The sequence below is a fragment of the Salminus brasiliensis genome, chromosome 22, assembly GCF_030463535.1.
Source record: "Salminus brasiliensis chromosome 22, fSalBra1.hap2, whole genome shotgun sequence".
Taxonomy (NCBI): Eukaryota; Metazoa; Chordata; class Actinopteri; order Characiformes; family Bryconidae; genus Salminus; species Salminus brasiliensis.
The window spans coordinates 23,084,201-23,100,634 of NC_132899.1; the positions used below are offsets into that span (position 1 = coordinate 23,084,201).

The following is a 16,434-nucleotide window of genomic DNA, read 5'->3' on the forward strand; positions in this document are numbered from 1 at the left end:
AGATGAGGTTTCAGGCAGTGTTGTTCCTTTCCAGTATGAGGTTGTGGTCAGTTATGATTTAACCTTTGATCACAGCAGCAAACTCTGAAAAAAAAAAAGATTTTCTATTAAAGTAAAGGAAAAAGTTCAACAATATAACAAACACTAAAAAACATAGCCATTAAAAATCTTTATAAAGTCACAGTGTGGCTAAAATAAGCATGTAGGTGACAATACAAATACTGGATGGGTGATTTTCTTAAATCGAGTAGTGATTTAATCAAGTAATCAACAGCCTTAGTACTAACTACTGAGTCAATACTGTCAATAAGAGAGAAATCGTCTTACCATCAACTCCAAAAACAGGGTGCATGAGTGCTTAAGCCTTCACAAGGGCAGCAAACTCTAAAAACAAAAAAGACATAACATGAATGAAACACTTTTTAGTGAAAGCACTTCTATGTATCATAATCGAATTAACATTTCTGAGCTCCTACGATGGAAGATTTGTACTGTATTGACGTGTACATTTTTTAAGTACTTTTACTCAACTACCCATCTCCAGGGAACAAAATCATACTTTTGAGGTTTACATTTTTATATAGATCTGTAATGTACTGCTGATGATTATTAGAGGCCATTTCTCAAAGTTATATCAGTATAAAATTAAAATATATGAATCTTTAAGAAAGCTAATGCATCTTTTGCAGGGATTGCAAAACACCTATTAGTCACCAGGGCAATGTACTTGTCTGAATTGAATAGATTGCCTCATGGCCAATCTATACTACTACACTGCTTAAGCATTAAAAAACAACAACCATGCCTTGACTCTGAATTCTATTGGTTAGTAAAGAAATCATTACGGTTCTGTATCATGAAACCCTGTATCTGTAAATAGTAATATATAATTAATATAGTTTATATTAAACCTGTACACCTGTGTTAATGTGATGTGAAAATGAACTTTTTTAAAAAAATTTTAAAAATTTTTTATTTGATTTGAGTTGATTTAATTTTAATATTTTGTTTGTTTGTTTGTTTTTTTAGCTTTTTGACATTAGTTGAATCTGGCAGTCGTTATTTACATTTAATGAACAGAAACAGAACAGAAATGTTCAAAAAATCCAGAATGATAAAATATTTTTACATTGACTTCTATTTTTTCATCCCCTGTAAAGTTGCTGTTTTGGAGATTTCTGCTTGAAACCAACAATATTAACATATAGCACATGCTAGACTTTTCTCCATTCCTCTACTATGTGTTGAATGATATGGAATAATTGTTTAGGTAGTTTCTCTGTATTGTTTACTGCTAAACTCTAACGATTCATCTTAACATACAACATACTATTTCATGCCTTTAATAAACTCTCTATAATAAAAATAACTGCAAATCACAATATTGCACCATCAGTTAATAGCTCATTATCCATTTGCATGAAGACTGTAAGTACAATGTAAGTAGCTCTCTTTTCACTTACTTACTGATCAAACACCTGCAGAACTTGTATAACCTTGTATAATCTACTAGGGCTGCACAATATATTATTTGTAATAGTTATAAGTAAAGCCGGTGTTTTGCAATACTGATATACAAAATAATTGTGGTTAAAATAATGAAGGCCAGCCTTCAGTCATGTTCATGTACTAAATATGAGCCTAACGGTTTAAGAATTGGACTTGGGACCCGATACCCTGGACTGGGTGTGTCACTAGTGTGTATGTGTTCACAGATGGGTTAGATGTGGAGGCTAAATTCAACTGTACTGCTGTGCAATGGCTATAAATTGTGATTGTAATTCTAATAATTGTGGTTTTAATTGCAGGGCATTGGAACCACAATATGATATGCAATTAACTGATATTGATATTATACAGTCTTGTAAATTTGATTCCATTAGTATAATGGTGTGGTAAACAGGATGTCCTGAACCATAAATCTACCAGTTATTGTTATATTATAATTATTATAAAGAAATTCTGTACCGTCAACTCCGATTTTGCCATCACCGTCACTGTCGCCAGCTGTAAGGAAGGCCTTGGTCTCAGCATCAGTCAGAGCCCTGGCACTAGCAGAGAAGTTCTGCAGGAACAGCCTGAGGAAGATTGAGAGGGGTGGGGCAGGACGAATGAACATTAGTATGATCTTCATCTCAGAAAACCAAAAACAAACCCTGTGAAATAAGGGCAGATGTATTTGATCCCTTACTTAAGCTCATCCTCCTCAATGAAGCCGCTCTTGTCCTGGTCAATGATGGCGAAAGCCTTCTTGACGTCATCAGCGGACTTGGCAGCAAGGCCGACCTTGGCGAAGAAGTCCTTGTACTTGAAGGAGTCAGCAGCTGGAAAATGAAGCCCATTGACTTTTTTATTATGGTTACAACAGACCTAATGGCAATCCACATCAATGCTATTGTGATGTCCTACATACTACCAGGATGATCAATGCTTTTGACCAAGAAAGCAAAGCAAAGCAAACCCAAAAACATCATTTGAGAGGTATGAATGTAAACCCATCACGTTTTAGGGTTCTTTAACTGGTCTGTGTACTAGGAGCTGCTTTAAGGATCCTTCTAATCAGGGGCTCTTCTTGAAACCAAAGAGTTGTTCTTTGGTTGAGCCATTGGTGTTCAGGTCTGTAGGTTTATTCTCATGTTTCTTATATGTTTGGATGGGAGGCTGAAAGAGATATGACCACAGTACCTTGGCAGGCCGCAAGGGCAGCGGTGATGTCAGCATCATTCAGAATACCGGCAAATGCCATTTTTGCTGTAAAGGAAGACAGAAAGAGCAGATTAGCTTCATTAAGGTAAGCATCTCACATTCATCTCACTGAGTGGAACTCCATCATGGCCCACTAACTCCCCAAGCAATACTCTGTCCACACACAACACACTTATTGCCACTTATATCAACACTATCCATAGCTACAATGCTCACACACAGCCACCTGTTGGATTTCCCATTTAAAACACTAGTTTAAGAGCTAGAACTAAGGACCTATTGAACACTAGTTGCTAGCCACCATGTGGGGCTCTCTCAATCAAGCAAATCACAGCTCTTCTCTCACTCAACAGATTCAACAGTAACGTCCCAGTGCTAGGCACAGTGATGGATGCCACGTCCAAGCCTGCGGTTTTACTCCTATTTACTCCCGTTGGCAGGTGGGCGAAGGTTAACTCCATCCAAAAGTCCAAAGCCCCCCAAAAAGTACAGCAGTTAAGGATGAACCATGTCGTGCTCCCGTCCCATGAAGTCTTACACCGGCCGCCTCGGTCGCAGAGAGACACTCACCTCTGGGTGTGTGTGTGAGTGTGTTTGGCTGTGGAGTGGATTCGGAGCGATGAACCTGGCAACCGCAGTGATCCCGGGTCCTCCGCCGTCCAGCTTATATACCCCAGCTCCCTCTCCTCATCCCTAATGTGAGGCATAATGTAACGGACACCGCATGCAAAGCAGTTGGTCGAAAAACGGATCCAGCAGTCAGGCTGTTCTATTTATAAGCATATAAATGATGGCTTAAAATGTACGTATATGTAAAAGTCCTTAAGATCCCCCTGCCGCGCTAATAATACACGCTGCTGATAGGGGAGCACAGCCAGAGAGCGGCAGCTCTTATGGAGAAGTCCACGGCCAGGCAAGGTAACGGTGCTCAGCAGAGCTAGAGGTGCGATCAGGAGCCCTCAGAGCTCCTCAGAGTCGGAGGAGAAGCTTTGCAGTTGCAGTTAGGATCTGACTGCTCTGAGAGCTTCTTTCACTGTGAAGAAGGAGGCATCTGGTGTAAAAGAAGAGGGAAATGCACAACGTTTTTATAGGTAGTTTTAATTTAAGTCCCAGCTGGTAACTCAACAGTTACTACCTGCTATGGTGGAAAATACTTGAGTAAATAGACTGTGAGTGAGGGCTATTTTGGAAGATCTGGAGTCAAGTATTACTCAAATACTTTTTTTTGAGTAATACTTACTTACTCTTAACCTGTTACACAAGTTACAAATATCAAAGGCAGGAGAGGTTGTGCAGTTGAACGTGTTATTTTTTATTAAAACCTCCAACCAAATCCATATCATTGTAAAAGTGCCCACAAACACACCCATTTCCCATTGTGTTCTCCTTCAGTGATCAATCCCACCTATTAGTCTCATCACACACACCACCAAACACAGACATCTTCTAACGCATTCATGAAAACTTTTGCCATATCACTTTTTAATATGTTCTCATATGGAAATATATGATATATGTCACTGTAGGGATTTCAAATATATGACATATGTTAAGATATGTCGCTGCTGTCCAATGAAAACCGTGTATCTCCATTTTTTGCCCGATTTTAGTTTTCTCTATGGTTTGAACCCTGTAGCTGCTCTGTAAATGTAAATGTAAGGATTCTGGAGCCAATGAGGCAGGGTACAAATGCAAGAGGTATCTATTTATTTAAAGTCCATTAAGGCAGAGAACCCAAACAAAGAAACATAAACAACAATAACAACAACAACCATACCTTCCACAAGTGTAAATACCATAAACACTGAACATGGACACAAAACACAAACAAGAAACACCTGGAGCAAATGACGAGGGCGGGGTTACAGAGAAGAAGCAGGCGGGATGAGGGCGGAGACTAGGATGAAAACAAACATAGGACCACGTGGGGAACGGAAACAGGGCAGGGCTAACTGTATAACTGAAAACCTGAAAATGATGTGCATATGCATTTCCATCATGCATAGATGCTAAAAGATATGGTCTTTTTTAGGCCAAAATGCATCAGACTGTATTTACTGTAACATATTACTGTAACAGACATCAGACTGTAATGTCTGTTAGAACGTTCTGTGAGTGAGTTTGCCTTCAGAGACATCACTCCAGATATTTGGTTCCTTTGGTCACCACCACCAGCAAACCACTCTGGTTGACTTTTATTAACATCTGTACTATCAAATGTTTTCTGTGTGTGGACATAATTCCACCGATCAGCCATAACATTAAAACCTAATGGTAACCTAATATTGTGCAAGTCTCCTTCTTGCCACCAAAACAGCTCTGACAAGTCAAGGGATGGACTCCACAAGACGTAGTCAGCCTTAATCTTTTTCACCAGTTTGTGCTACAGCAGCTCTTCTGTGGGATTGGACCAGACAGGCTAGCCTTTGCTCATCAGTGAGCCATGGGCGCCCATGACCCTGTCATCGGTTCACTGGCTGTCCTTCCTTGGAGCTCTTTGGGCAGGCTAAGGGAACCCCCAGACCTGTACAAACACTATTGTCATGCTAATGGTTTTGTAATGCATGAACTGCATGTGCCTGCAGTGGGTACATTACATGCAGATAATCGGAATGCACCAGAAATGTGGCATGTTATGGATATTCATCTTATGTTGTTGGAGGAGTCTTAGTTCCTCTCAAGGTTTTTTCTCCTTTGTTCTGAAGAACAGAATCTACAAAATCTGTATCTTTGAAAACAACCCCTCTTATTTCTAAACTGCTGATACTGAAGAAAAATCTAATTTACAAATGCTAGTAATTGCACTGCATTCAAATTTTGATTAGAATTCTAATAATAAGTTAACAAATATAGAATCACACATTTTACTTGTGTTTCATTGCATTTGAACATTTTAAGACACTTATCTCTTTAGTTTAAAGTGTGGTGTGTTCTCATTAATGTGAGGTGTGGTGAGTAATAACCTGAGCACCCCAGAGGCCAGACCTCTACATCATTGAATGTGTTTAAGATTACTTCATTGATTAGAAGCAGAAAATGCTCCAACTTCTAACACTGAACTTTGGAGGTGTGGAAAGATCTCACTGTAAATTTGTGCAGAAACCCTGAAACTGAGTCTCCAAGAAGCAGCAATAAATGTAAAGAGTGGATTATCACTATATGCTTTTGTCATGGTGCAGAGGTTAGAGGCCTCTGGTTTGGTCATTGTCAGAGGTCAGATTTTCATTCATTTATTTTTCTCCCTCTCAGACTCCACACAGCATCCACTGGATCCAATGATAGACTACAAATCTTTAAAAGAGGGAAGAAGTTTGACCTCTCAAAATTCCTCCATATTGATGCTGAGGATTCCTATTTACCATAACCAGATTTGCATTGAGGAACTTCGGTCATGCATATTTTCTCAAATTTGTTGAAAATATTCAAGGTGCTGCACCGCCAATCACTTATAATCAATTATTTTAATGATTTTAAGGAAGATAATACACTGACAGTAGTTGCTGTGCACTGCACTGGTTAAAGTAAAGTAATATCCAGTAGCCCGACTGATATTGCCTAGTATAGCAACACCAGCCATATGTATGTACTACATACATGCCCAGTGTTAGCGATCCGTCTTGTATAATTATAGGCATGTGTAACCGATGCCTGTGCGCCGCTCTGCAGCTCACTGGCTGCAGAAGAGGATGACACAAATTGAGCATGGCAGAGGAATCCTGTGTGGATCCTGGTGGTGAAACGGCGGCACATTCCTGCTCCTCAGCCGCTCAATGCTGGAGCTAGAGCTGGGAACCTGTTGTCAGCTATTGCCAACTGGTGGTTGTAGCTATGATCCCGAGTTGTGTTTTCCTGTGTTGTACCCATGTGTGCAATTCCAGTGAAAGAACATATTACCTCTAGGGTTCCATGTTATATAACCACCTGTTGTGTGTTTTTCTCATGTATAAAATGTCATCAGGTTACCCTCGCATGCAAGACTGGTGTATGTTCAAATATTCAACATGAGACAGCAGTAAGCCAAATGCAAATTTATTTCAAAAGTGCAAAAGACATTGTAAATTGCCACAGGTAAGGTTCATAATTGAATAATTATTTACCCTAACATATGAACAATAAATAGATTTTTTGGAGGAGACTTTACATTGTAGTTGTGCTCCTTGCAGTGAAGAGTGCTGGGTATTCATAAATAAATATAAAAAAAAATTAAATTAACTATTGGAGACAAGCCATCTACAAAAGTAAAGACAAGTTTCCAAAAATAGGATCTGAGAGTGCTTAAGCCTTCACAAGGGAAGCGAACTCTGAAAAAGAAAAGAGAAAAAAGAATTAGTATATCAAATATATTGGGACAAAGCAAATATACTGTAAAACTGCAATGTAACCAATTAAGCTCCCTGGCACTCCTTAGTCTGATGATTTAGGAAGAGCTCAGACAGTTTGGACTGTTTTCCTTGTACTATTATTAAAGAATAATAAAGCTTAGGACTTAAAAAGGATGGAATTTAAGAGGATAAACAGAGCTGACCACTTAAATATTGCATAATAGCTCATACTGTATCTGTTGTACCGAGAGGTTTGTATGAGGTCAGCTATAGATTTTAGCTATGAAGTTAAGTTACAACTAAAAGCCAATCTATGTGAATGCAAAGTTCTCTGTGAACTGCAAAGTTAAGATGTACAGTAGTTTTCAGTTGTTGTTATCATGTGTGTCCAATTATATAAGCCCACAAAATAAATAAGCTGGTTTTATTTTGCATATTTTGCTCCCATGTTACATTTTTCGGTAGTTTCCATGTGTGTCTATTTGTTATGTAGGTAAGAAAAGGGCTCCTGATATTATTTTAGAACTAATCTAATATAAATAACCATTATTATTCTACAGAAGTAGATGACTACAATTTTTAGTCCAAGGCATTGGACTACAATATGCTTATAGTAAGCATATTTAGGTTTAAGATTTAAGTGTCAACATTTTAAGGTTGCACAACTCTTCCCTGCTTTCCTAAACCATAAATCTTGCAGTATTTTCCAAGAAATTCAATACCTTCAACTCCAATTTTGCCATCACCGTCACTGTCGCCGGCTGAAAGGAAGGCCTTGGTCTCAGCATCAGTCAGAGCCCTGGCAGAGGCGGAGAAGTTCTGCAGGAACAGCCTGAGGAAGTTGAGAGGGGAAGAATGAAAATTAGTATAGTATTTGTTTTCCAGCTTAACCTAAAAAAGTAAAAAGTGGAAAACAGATTGCAATTTATTTCATTCTTACTTCAGCTCTTCCTCCTCAATGAAGCCACTCTTGTCCTGGTCAATGACGAAGAAGGCTTTCTTGATATCCTCAGCAGACTTTGCACTCAGTCCAACCTTGGCGAAGAAGGTCTTGTAGTTGAAAGAGTCAGCGGCTAGAAATTGTTAGAAAACACTTTGTTAAACTTACTCTTTCCTTCTTGTCACTGATCATAACTGTTAGAAGACTTGTTCTTGTCTTTAGAACTCATTCATGCCATTTAGATCTAAGGCTAATCCCTGTGATCACATCTTACTATTCTGAATGGCTGACATTCACTGTAAGTGATGGCTTGCCAGTTGAACTTCATGTGGTAAACAGCTATTGAACTGCAAATGATTTAGCAATTAAACATATTTATTTAATTGAATAAATCGTGTTTAATTGCTTCCTATCATATGCAGTAGGCTATTTTTAAGGTTAACATCATTTTGTCTCATATTGTAAAACTGCTCAAGTGTCTTACCAGCACAGTCCTGAATGGCTGCGGCGATGTCAGCGTCAGTGAGGATTCCAGAGAATGCCATTTTTGATGTTTCTGCAAATCAATGGCACTTAGTTATTCACTTGAGCTTCACATTCAAAAAAGAACTTAAATACATTTGATTCTAGATCAGTTTATGTAAATCCTATATGGTGCATTAATGGCCTAACCCTCTGCCTACTGTTTTACACTGTACTGGCAGAGATGTGATGGCTCCAGTGATAATCATCTTGAAGTGAGACTCAGAGACTACTCAGAGAATCTTTAGAAACTCCTAATCCATATAATCCTCAGCAACCCATGAAGGAGCAAGAACTGCAACATAACTAGTCTATCTAGACATCCACAGTTCGCAGCACCTAGCCTAAACGAAGCTGGCTCCCCACCAGAGCCAACTCAACACTTCATGCTATGGTGCTAAAGAGGAGAACCCAAGCAAGGAGCAGGCAACACTGCAAGTTCATCCTTTGCCAGACGAAGGTCCTTGGTCAGTCCTGCTGTGTAAATTTGTAGGTCCGTTTGCATCCATTAGGTGTTCTTGGAGTTTTCTTTCAAATTATTCCATGAAGATTGCCAAAAAACCCCAACTGCGTTCACCGCGGATGGATATCAGTGCTGATGTGCTGTTGGGTGGTGATGCGGCGGCCTTCCCTCAGGGTGAACTCACCTTTGGTGTTGGGCTGGCGACTGTAGCTAAGTTTCCAGAGAGGTGTAGTGGCCTGTCTGAGCGTCTCTTCCCTCGGCTTTTATACTGTTCTCCCCGGGTCAGTAATGGATACCATTTGCTTGGGTTGGCTATAGTTTCGACCAAAAATGTGTCTACTAGTCATTTTGTGCTATTTATATCCTTTCAAAAGGGGATGCTCTAAGTCCTTATGGGAAACACAAGCGTGCACCCAGAGCGCCTGCGCCCCACCATCAGCATATGGCTGTCAGCGTATGGAGTAAAATGCGTGGTATGTGTGGTACAGTGTAATTGGAGACTTTTCGGCTCATTATCCCATTTCTTTGGAATAGAAATCCTCACTTGTGAATAAACACAGTTGTAAAAAGTCCATATCATCTTTTTTAAGATCACATTTAATAATTCATGCTTTTCTGAAATTTTATTCCCCTCATATTTACTCTCGTTTCAGTCTCGAAATAGCCAGCGCCTAACCTAGCTAGCGCCTAACTTAGGCTGGAAAAGAGCAATACCTGCCATTTTTGGGGTTCATGAGGCATTCTCAAGTGTTAGAAGGTTAGAAGGTTTGTTTATCTGTGATAAGCAGGGTAATGTTTAACTCTAAATACATGTCATGGCTCTTATGTATATATTTCTATATGCTATAAATGCCAGTAAAACCCAGAAAACCCAGTTTCTCTTTGTCAGGTTTACACTCAAGGACAGAAGTATATCTGCTTTCAGAATGAGGTGAGATATGAGAGAAATTCGTTACTGCCGTGTAATCACTTCTATCTCTGGTGTGTGTTCAGGGCCACTCTCAGATACACTCTCCCAAGGTCAGGGGAAATCTCGGAGGGATGCTCTCTGTGGATAAACTGCAAGCAAGAGTCGCTTGCCAGGGTAAGGTAAGCCCATGGCATGGGCATACAGACTGTACAAGTCTAAAATGCTCCCATTTTGGAGCTCTCCAGTTTGTCCCTCCTGTAATGCTTGATGAATCTGAGGTTTTTTGAGACGACCTCAAACCATTTCACAGACGCAGATTTTGATTCAGGATGTTTATTTCTGTTTTAAACCAGAGGAAGAAACTGTAGGATCATGTAGGAACACACAATGGTACAACATGTTTGGGCTTATGATTCTTTCTGAACATTTCTGAAGATTTGCTATCACTAAGATTTATCATTAAGTTCATAGTCATTCATAGTCATTCATTCATAACAGTAAGCAGCCCCCCTCCCCGCCCTCCAGGGCTGTTTGGCAGGTCTGGCCTCAGGAAGCATTGACGAGTGCAGAGAATTCTGGAAATGAAGAAAAGTAAACCTTTAATAACCACAAATGGTAAGTTAACTGTGAGACAGATCATTTTACAGGCCCTAAGGGACGCTATGTGGGGCCACCCTTTAGTGTCTTATGCCTATATGTTATCAAAATATCTAGAAATGACTGAATACTATTCATCCTCAGTGATCATATTTTAAGATTTATAACAATAGTAAACTTGTTCAATACAGTGTGTGCAGAATTATTAGGCAAGTTGTATTTGAGAGGATTATTTTTTATTATTAAACAAAAACTAGGTTCTCAATCAACCCAAAAGACTCATAAATATCAAAGCTTAATATTTTTGGAAGTTGGAGTGGGTTTTTTTAGATTTGGTTATCTTAGGAGGATATCTGTTTGTGCAGGTAACTATTACTGTGCAGAATTATTAGGCAACTTAATAAAAAACAAATATATACCCATCTCACTTGTTTATTTTCACCAGGTAAACCAATAGAACAACACAAAATTTAGAAATAAACAGCCTTCCATCCATAGATTCTGTCAGTCGCTTGATCTGTTTACGATCAACATTGCGTGCAGGAGACACCACAGCCTCCCAGACACTGTTCAGAGAGGTGTACTGTTTTCCCTCCCTGTAGATCTCACATTTCATGAGGGACCATAGGTTCTCTATGGGGTTCAGATCAGGTGAACAAGGGGGCCATGTAATCATTTTTTTTTCTTTTAGACCCTTACTGGCCAGCCATGCTGTGGAGTATTTGGATGCATGTGATGGAGCATTGTCCTGCATGAAATCATGTTTTTCTTGAACGATATCGACTTCTTTCTGTACCACTGCTTGAAGAAGGTGTCTTCCAGAAACTGGCAGTAGGTCTGGGAGTTGAGCTTCACTCCATCCTCAACCCAAAAAGGTCCCACAAGTTCATCTTTGATGATACCAGCCCATACCAGTACCCCACCTCCACCTTGATGGCGTCTGAGTCGGAGTGGAGCTCTCTGCCCTTTACTGATCCAGCCTCGGGCCCATCCATCTGGCCCATCAAGAGTCACTCGCATTTCATCAGTTCATAAAACCTTAGAAAAATAAGTCTTAAGATATTTCTTGGCCCAGTCTTGATGTTTTATCTTATGTTTCTTGTTCAAAGGTGGTCGTTTTTCAGCCTTCCTTACCTTGGCCATGTCCCTGAGTATCGCACACCTTGTGCTTTTTGATACTCCAGTAACGTTGCAGCTCTGAAATATAGCAAAACTGGTGGCAAATGGCATCTTGGCAGCTTCACGCTTGATTTTCCTCAATTCATGGGCAGTTATTTTGTACCTTTTATTTTTTCAACACGTTTCTTGCGACTCTGTTGGCTATTTGCCATGAAACGCTTGATTGTTCGTGATTTGTTCAAAAGTTTGGCAATTTCAAGACTGCTGCATCCCTCTGCAAGACATCTCACAATTTTTGACTTTTCAGAGTCCGTCAAATCTCTCTTCTGACCCATTTTGTCAAAGGAAAGGAAGTTGCCTAATATTTAAGCACCTTATATAGGGTGTTGATGTCATTAGACCACACCCCTTCTCATTACAGAGATGCACATCACCTGATTTACTTGATTAGTAGTTGGCTTTCAAGCCTATAGAGCTTGGAGTAGGACAACAAGGATGATGTGATCAAAATACTCATTTGCCTAATAATTCTGCACACAGTGTATACATGCACCACATTTTGCCAGCACTGTAGTCAGCATTGTATTGCTTTGCAATATTCGTAGACTATCGCAAAGACTATCGTATCACTTTGTTTTGACACATTTTTGTAAGCGTAATTTAACTAAAGCAGAAACCCACCTTCCCAGCCAATTTTCCCATCCCCATCCATGTCTCCAGCCACAAGAAAGGCCTTTGTCTCGGCCGCTGTAAGGGCTCGTGCCCCCTTTGAGAAGTTCTGAAGAAATAATCTAGGGTGAAAGCATGAAGCACAAGGTGTTATATGACTGTGAAGTAGCCATATCAAGCATTCTTGAAGCCATTAAAGAACCATTTTCAGTTACTGGTTATTTAAAGAAACACATATTTGTGAATCAGAATCAAAAAAAAAAAAAAAAAAAAAAAAAAAAAAAAAATATATATATATATATATATATATATATATATATATATATATATATATATATATATATATATATATATATAGCACAAAACACACTTCATTATGTGTAAACCTGTATGTATGGGTGCACTTTTTTATGTTCCAGCACTGAATTTGTGGATTTATATGCATTTATTATGTGCATTTTAAATATGAATATATTTACACATATATATAGACACAGTTTTCTAAATGGAACATGGTAACTTTAGTTTTCAAGGTCTATTTTGAGCCAAAACAGCATGTCTGTTTATCAAATGCAGAGAAATCATCTTTTAAAACTGTTAAAGTGATGTTAAAATATGTACCACCACTCTGACCAAATTCAATACATTTAAGCCAAACAAACGTTGTTTTTTGATGTCAAACCTAAGATTTTGGAAGGCAGTGTATGTTAGCCAAAGAGCATATGGACAGATGTTTGGGAAAACCAATTTAGGTGTCCTTGGATAAAAACAAGCAGCACAGTAAATATATTACTAAATATCAATATAAATACTAAATATCATAAATGATAAGTCAAATGTGTCTATGTTAAAAGACTGGATGACATAAATTACTAAAACTAGCAAGACATACGGACACTTAAACTTTTTCTTTAATACAGTTAATACACAGTCCATTAGCTAAAGCAGGAATGGGATAGGTACAATGAGTTACATTGTGTCTGTGACTCTTAGTGATATAATCATTATTATACATATATAATCACATTATTGTTGTTAGCCTTGACTGTAGAAGGATTCTCTGTACTCACTCTTCTGTACATTTACTATAATCTAAGATACTCAACTGCAGCTCATCATGCTCAATGAAACCACTCTTGTCTTGGTCCAGTATTTTGAAGACCTTCTCTATTTCCGGCGGGGATCTCTTGGATAAACCCACAGTTGCAAAAAATGTCTTTGGGCTAAAAGAATCTTTTGCTGAAAGTCAAACAGAACAAAAAACACAATAATGTTGTCCAGGTTTATTGAATTCATGTAATAGTCTGAAAGGTAAAAAGGTTAAACACTGACTTTAGACGACAGTAAGCCAGAATGCTGCCCTTACCTTTGCAAGCGTTGATGGCGGACAGAATATCGGAGGCAGCAAGGACGTCTGTAATTGCCATCTTCAGTAAGGCCTGGAGAATCACTGAGGCTCTGTGTATCCTCTATGATGGCAAAAGGACAGATTTGACGCCGAACTGCTGCTTTATGTCAAAAACCACCGGCTCCCTTGTGTCAGCTGCACCTGTTCTCTTCATGCCACTTCACTTGCTACACGGCAAAGCAAAACAAAAAAAGCATTTGTGTAGAGCTTAAATCACTTTTTTTTTTTGATAAATCTAACAAATCAGTCAGTTGCTTAGTGAGCTAAATTAATATATTATATATGAACTGCACAGCCTGTTCAAAATGACTAGAACTATGAGAAGTGTCAAAAGTCTGCATTCATTTAAAGATATTTGAAGTCCTTAAAAATTATACCATTATATTTATACCATTTCTATTGTCCACCATTACATTTTGACAAAATGTAAAGGATAGCTGGTCCTTTTAATTTTTTCAAATGATAAATTGTGCAATTGTAAATTGTATTGTTTTGTACAACAAGTTTATTTTTAATGTTCAGCACTTATTATTTTGCATTTTATCAGTGTCTGAGATTGGTGACCCACAAACATCCCCTAGCGATGCTAGCGATTTTCACTGGTGATTTTATGCTAAGCCTGCAGTGCAGCTGTTTTACTTTCCTTCTGATTTGATGGCATTTTGCCTTTCAGTCTGGTCTTCAGTAAGTGAAATGCTTAGCAGGGTTCAGGGCCCATGCTTATCACTCAATTCTTTCAACATAACCCTGAATACAACTGTACAAACCAAGACCTGATGTTAGATCATTGTTTGTACTCTGAGATGCTCGGATGGGTAAAAAAAATCTTCAGCTTTAGGCATTTGCTGCTACCGCTGCTAATCTAACTCTACTGGCAGTCATACATGCCCACACCACAGATATACTGGATAACAGCAGCTCTACAGTAGTGTCAGTGCTCTTGATCAGCATCATTTCCTTTGTGATTAAAAACATTCTTCTTCCAAACAGTGCTTTGGACTTTGCAGCCAAATTGCAATACTAAGCTTACCAGTATGTTCTTAAAGTTGCATTTTAACAAATTCTTTGTCTCTGTCTCTAATTTCTCATGGTCCAGGATGGGCCATGGAAGAATCACTTTTTAATGGATGGTTCTTTAAAGAAAATTTAAAATGTGAGTAATTCATTTGTTTCTTTATAAGATAATAACAATATTAACAAAAACAATAACCTTTTTAAAGTTCATAGATCTTTCTTATAATGTACATGTTCTAGGAAGAACTGCAGGATATTACAGACAGCTGTCAATTTCTGGCAGTTGTTCTTTATATTGTCTTGATATTTCATGATGAACAGACCAATAGAAATGCTCCAAAATTACTTTTACCTTGACTTTTTTTAAAAGGTAAGTTTTTTTTCTTTTCCTGTAACATTGCAATTTTGAACAGGTTCTTTATACTCACATATTTATTTCTTAAATATGGTTCTTTATGGAGGTCTTAAATATGGTTCTTTTGCAGTGTCACTACAATTGATACATAACTGGACAGGAAATAACAGAGCATTTACTTACGGTATCCTAAAATAGAAGGGATAGTGTATAAAATACCTGAGATTTATTTATATATATATATTTTTTATTTATATTTATATTTCACCCAAATAGATGATAATTCAAATTAAAGACAGCATGCTTCACTTTAACCTCAAGTACATGAATCACTGTCCAGTTAGATTGTGTCAGAAGAGCAGTTGGGCATGATTAAGTTCTGGGATGCTTGTACTCTGGTACATTTTTACTGCAAGTTATTGTATTTTCCACAATAAATAATGAATGCACCAATCAGTAGGTAAGTGACTTTAGAGTGGGCTATATTTGGTTCAGCCAGATGTGGCCGGTTTTCCTACTGTCCTCTCCTTGTGTCTTTATGCTTCCTCTCAGATTTTGTGTTCATTCATTTAAAGCTGAATGGCTTTGTAAACATCCTGTTATTGTTTAGCTGTCCCGCCTAGGCTTCTGTGCACACCAAAAATAATTTCATCACAGTCATCTTTTGGGGAGACCAAAGGTCTCTTCTGTACTGCGACATAAGAGTGTATTACTATTACTATTAAAATTAATTCAGTTTCTACTGTGATGCCATTTGCCTTGAGAAAGACTATGCTGACAGTTGAGGAAGCCTTTAACCTCTTGAGCCACCCTGAAGTATTATTCAGCTGCCATTGTGAATTATTTTCTAATGTCTATAAAAATAACGTGAGTTCTGTAGTTATGGGATGATGCTGTTTTTTTAATACATCTTGTCATCTTTATATTGCCACATGTTCAGTTTTAACCAGTTGTCTGTATTGTGTTCTGCAAGATGGAGGTGAGATTAAAGAGCATTTTATGCATAAAGCATAAAGAGTGTGGAGCTATAGTCAGTTCGGATCTCTCGAGGCAGTGGCACAAACAGCCCAACCAGCACCACCATTCTGATGATGGCACATGATTTTACACTGTTACAGAATAGGAACTGTTCAAGGAAATGAACTAGTGTCCAAAGAGTTTACTGAAACTCCTTTTTCTATTTTTAGCTTGATTTGATTGCCATGTGAATGCATAAGCAGACCAGCTCTGCTAGTGTTTTTACTCAGACATTATGAAACAAGGCAGAATAAAGGAAAACAGACAGGAAGGGAGGTTTCAGTACATTCTGCCACAGTGTGAATGAGGAAGCACACTGTAGAGCAGTGTGGATGGAGAAGAACCTTGTAAATAAAGGAGAACAATGTAGAGCAATGTGGATGGAGAAGAAC

General features: G+C 38.4%; 3 protein-coding genes across 3 annotated transcripts; all 3 read right to left on the reverse strand.

The window, feature by feature from the left end:
• Nucleotides 1-358: 358 nt before the first annotated feature.
• On the reverse strand, nt 359-2,746 carry LOC140544552 (parvalbumin alpha). The gene is made up of 4 exons (XM_072668186.1): nt 2,686-2,746; nt 2,192-2,324; nt 1,969-2,078; nt 359-384 (listed from the first exon to the last, which is right to left on the reverse strand). Exons 1-4 carry the CDS (start codon nt 2,744-2,746, stop codon nt 359-361), a joined length of 330 nt encoding a protein of 109 aa, XP_072524287.1.
• Nucleotides 2,747-6,981: 4,235 nt separating this feature from the next.
• On the reverse strand, nt 6,982-8,513 carry LOC140544482 (parvalbumin-2). Its single transcript, XM_072668012.1, has 4 exons — nt 8,453-8,513; nt 7,969-8,101; nt 7,751-7,860; nt 6,982-7,007 (listed from the first exon to the last, which is right to left on the reverse strand). Exons 1-4 carry the CDS (start codon nt 8,511-8,513, stop codon nt 6,982-6,984), a joined length of 330 nt encoding a protein of 109 aa, XP_072524113.1.
• A 1,896-nt stretch (nt 8,514-10,409) lies between these two features.
• LOC140544481 (parvalbumin, thymic-like) lies at nt 10,410-13,675 on the reverse strand. The gene is made up of 4 exons (XM_072668011.1): nt 13,615-13,675; nt 13,355-13,487; nt 12,261-12,370; nt 10,410-10,438 (listed from the first exon to the last, which is right to left on the reverse strand). The coding sequence occupies exons 1-4, from the start codon at nt 13,673-13,675 to the stop codon at nt 10,410-10,412; spliced, it is 333 nt and encodes a 110-aa protein (XP_072524112.1).
• Nucleotides 13,676-16,434: the final 2,759 nt, after the last annotated feature.

What these genes read in the sequence shown, in the direction of transcription:
- LOC140544552 (XM_072668186.1), bottom strand. Translation starts at nt 2,746, where the DNA reads ATGGCATTTGCCGGTATTCTGAATGATGCTGACATCACCGCTGCCCTT. An exon ending in TGCCCTTGCGGCCTGCCAAG is followed by an intron (nt 2,325 to 2,685) that starts GTACTGTGGTCA and finishes TTCATTTTCCAG; the next exon opens with CTGCTGACTCCTTCAAGTAC. An exon ending in ATTGAGGAGGATGAGCTTAA is followed by an intron (nt 2,079 to 2,191) that starts GTAAGGGATCAA and finishes AATCTTCCTCAG; the next exon opens with GCTGTTCCTGCAGAACTTCT.
- LOC140544482 (XM_072668012.1), bottom strand. Translation starts at nt 8,513, where the DNA reads ATGGCATTCTCTGGAATCCTCACTGACGCTGACATCGCCGCAGCCATT. An exon ending in AGCCATTCAGGACTGTGCTG is followed by an intron (nt 8,102 to 8,452) that starts GTAAGACACTTG and finishes AACAATTTCTAG; the next exon opens with CCGCTGACTCTTTCAACTAC. An exon ending in TGGCAAAATTGGAGTTGAAG is followed by an intron (nt 7,008 to 7,750) that starts GTATTGAATTTC and finishes TTTCTTTTTCAG; the next exon opens with AGTTCGCTTCCCTTGTGAAG.
- LOC140544481 (XM_072668011.1), bottom strand. Translation starts at nt 13,675, where the DNA reads ATGGCAATTACAGACGTCCTTGCTGCCTCCGATATTCTGTCCGCCATC. An exon ending in CGCCATCAACGCTTGCAAAG is followed by an intron (nt 13,488 to 13,614) that starts GTAAGGGCAGCA and finishes TTTGACTTTCAG; the next exon opens with CAAAAGATTCTTTTAGCCCA. An exon ending in ATTGAGCATGATGAGCTGCA is followed by an intron (nt 12,371 to 13,354) that starts GTTGAGTATCTT and finishes CTTTCACCCTAG; the next exon opens with ATTATTTCTTCAGAACTTCT.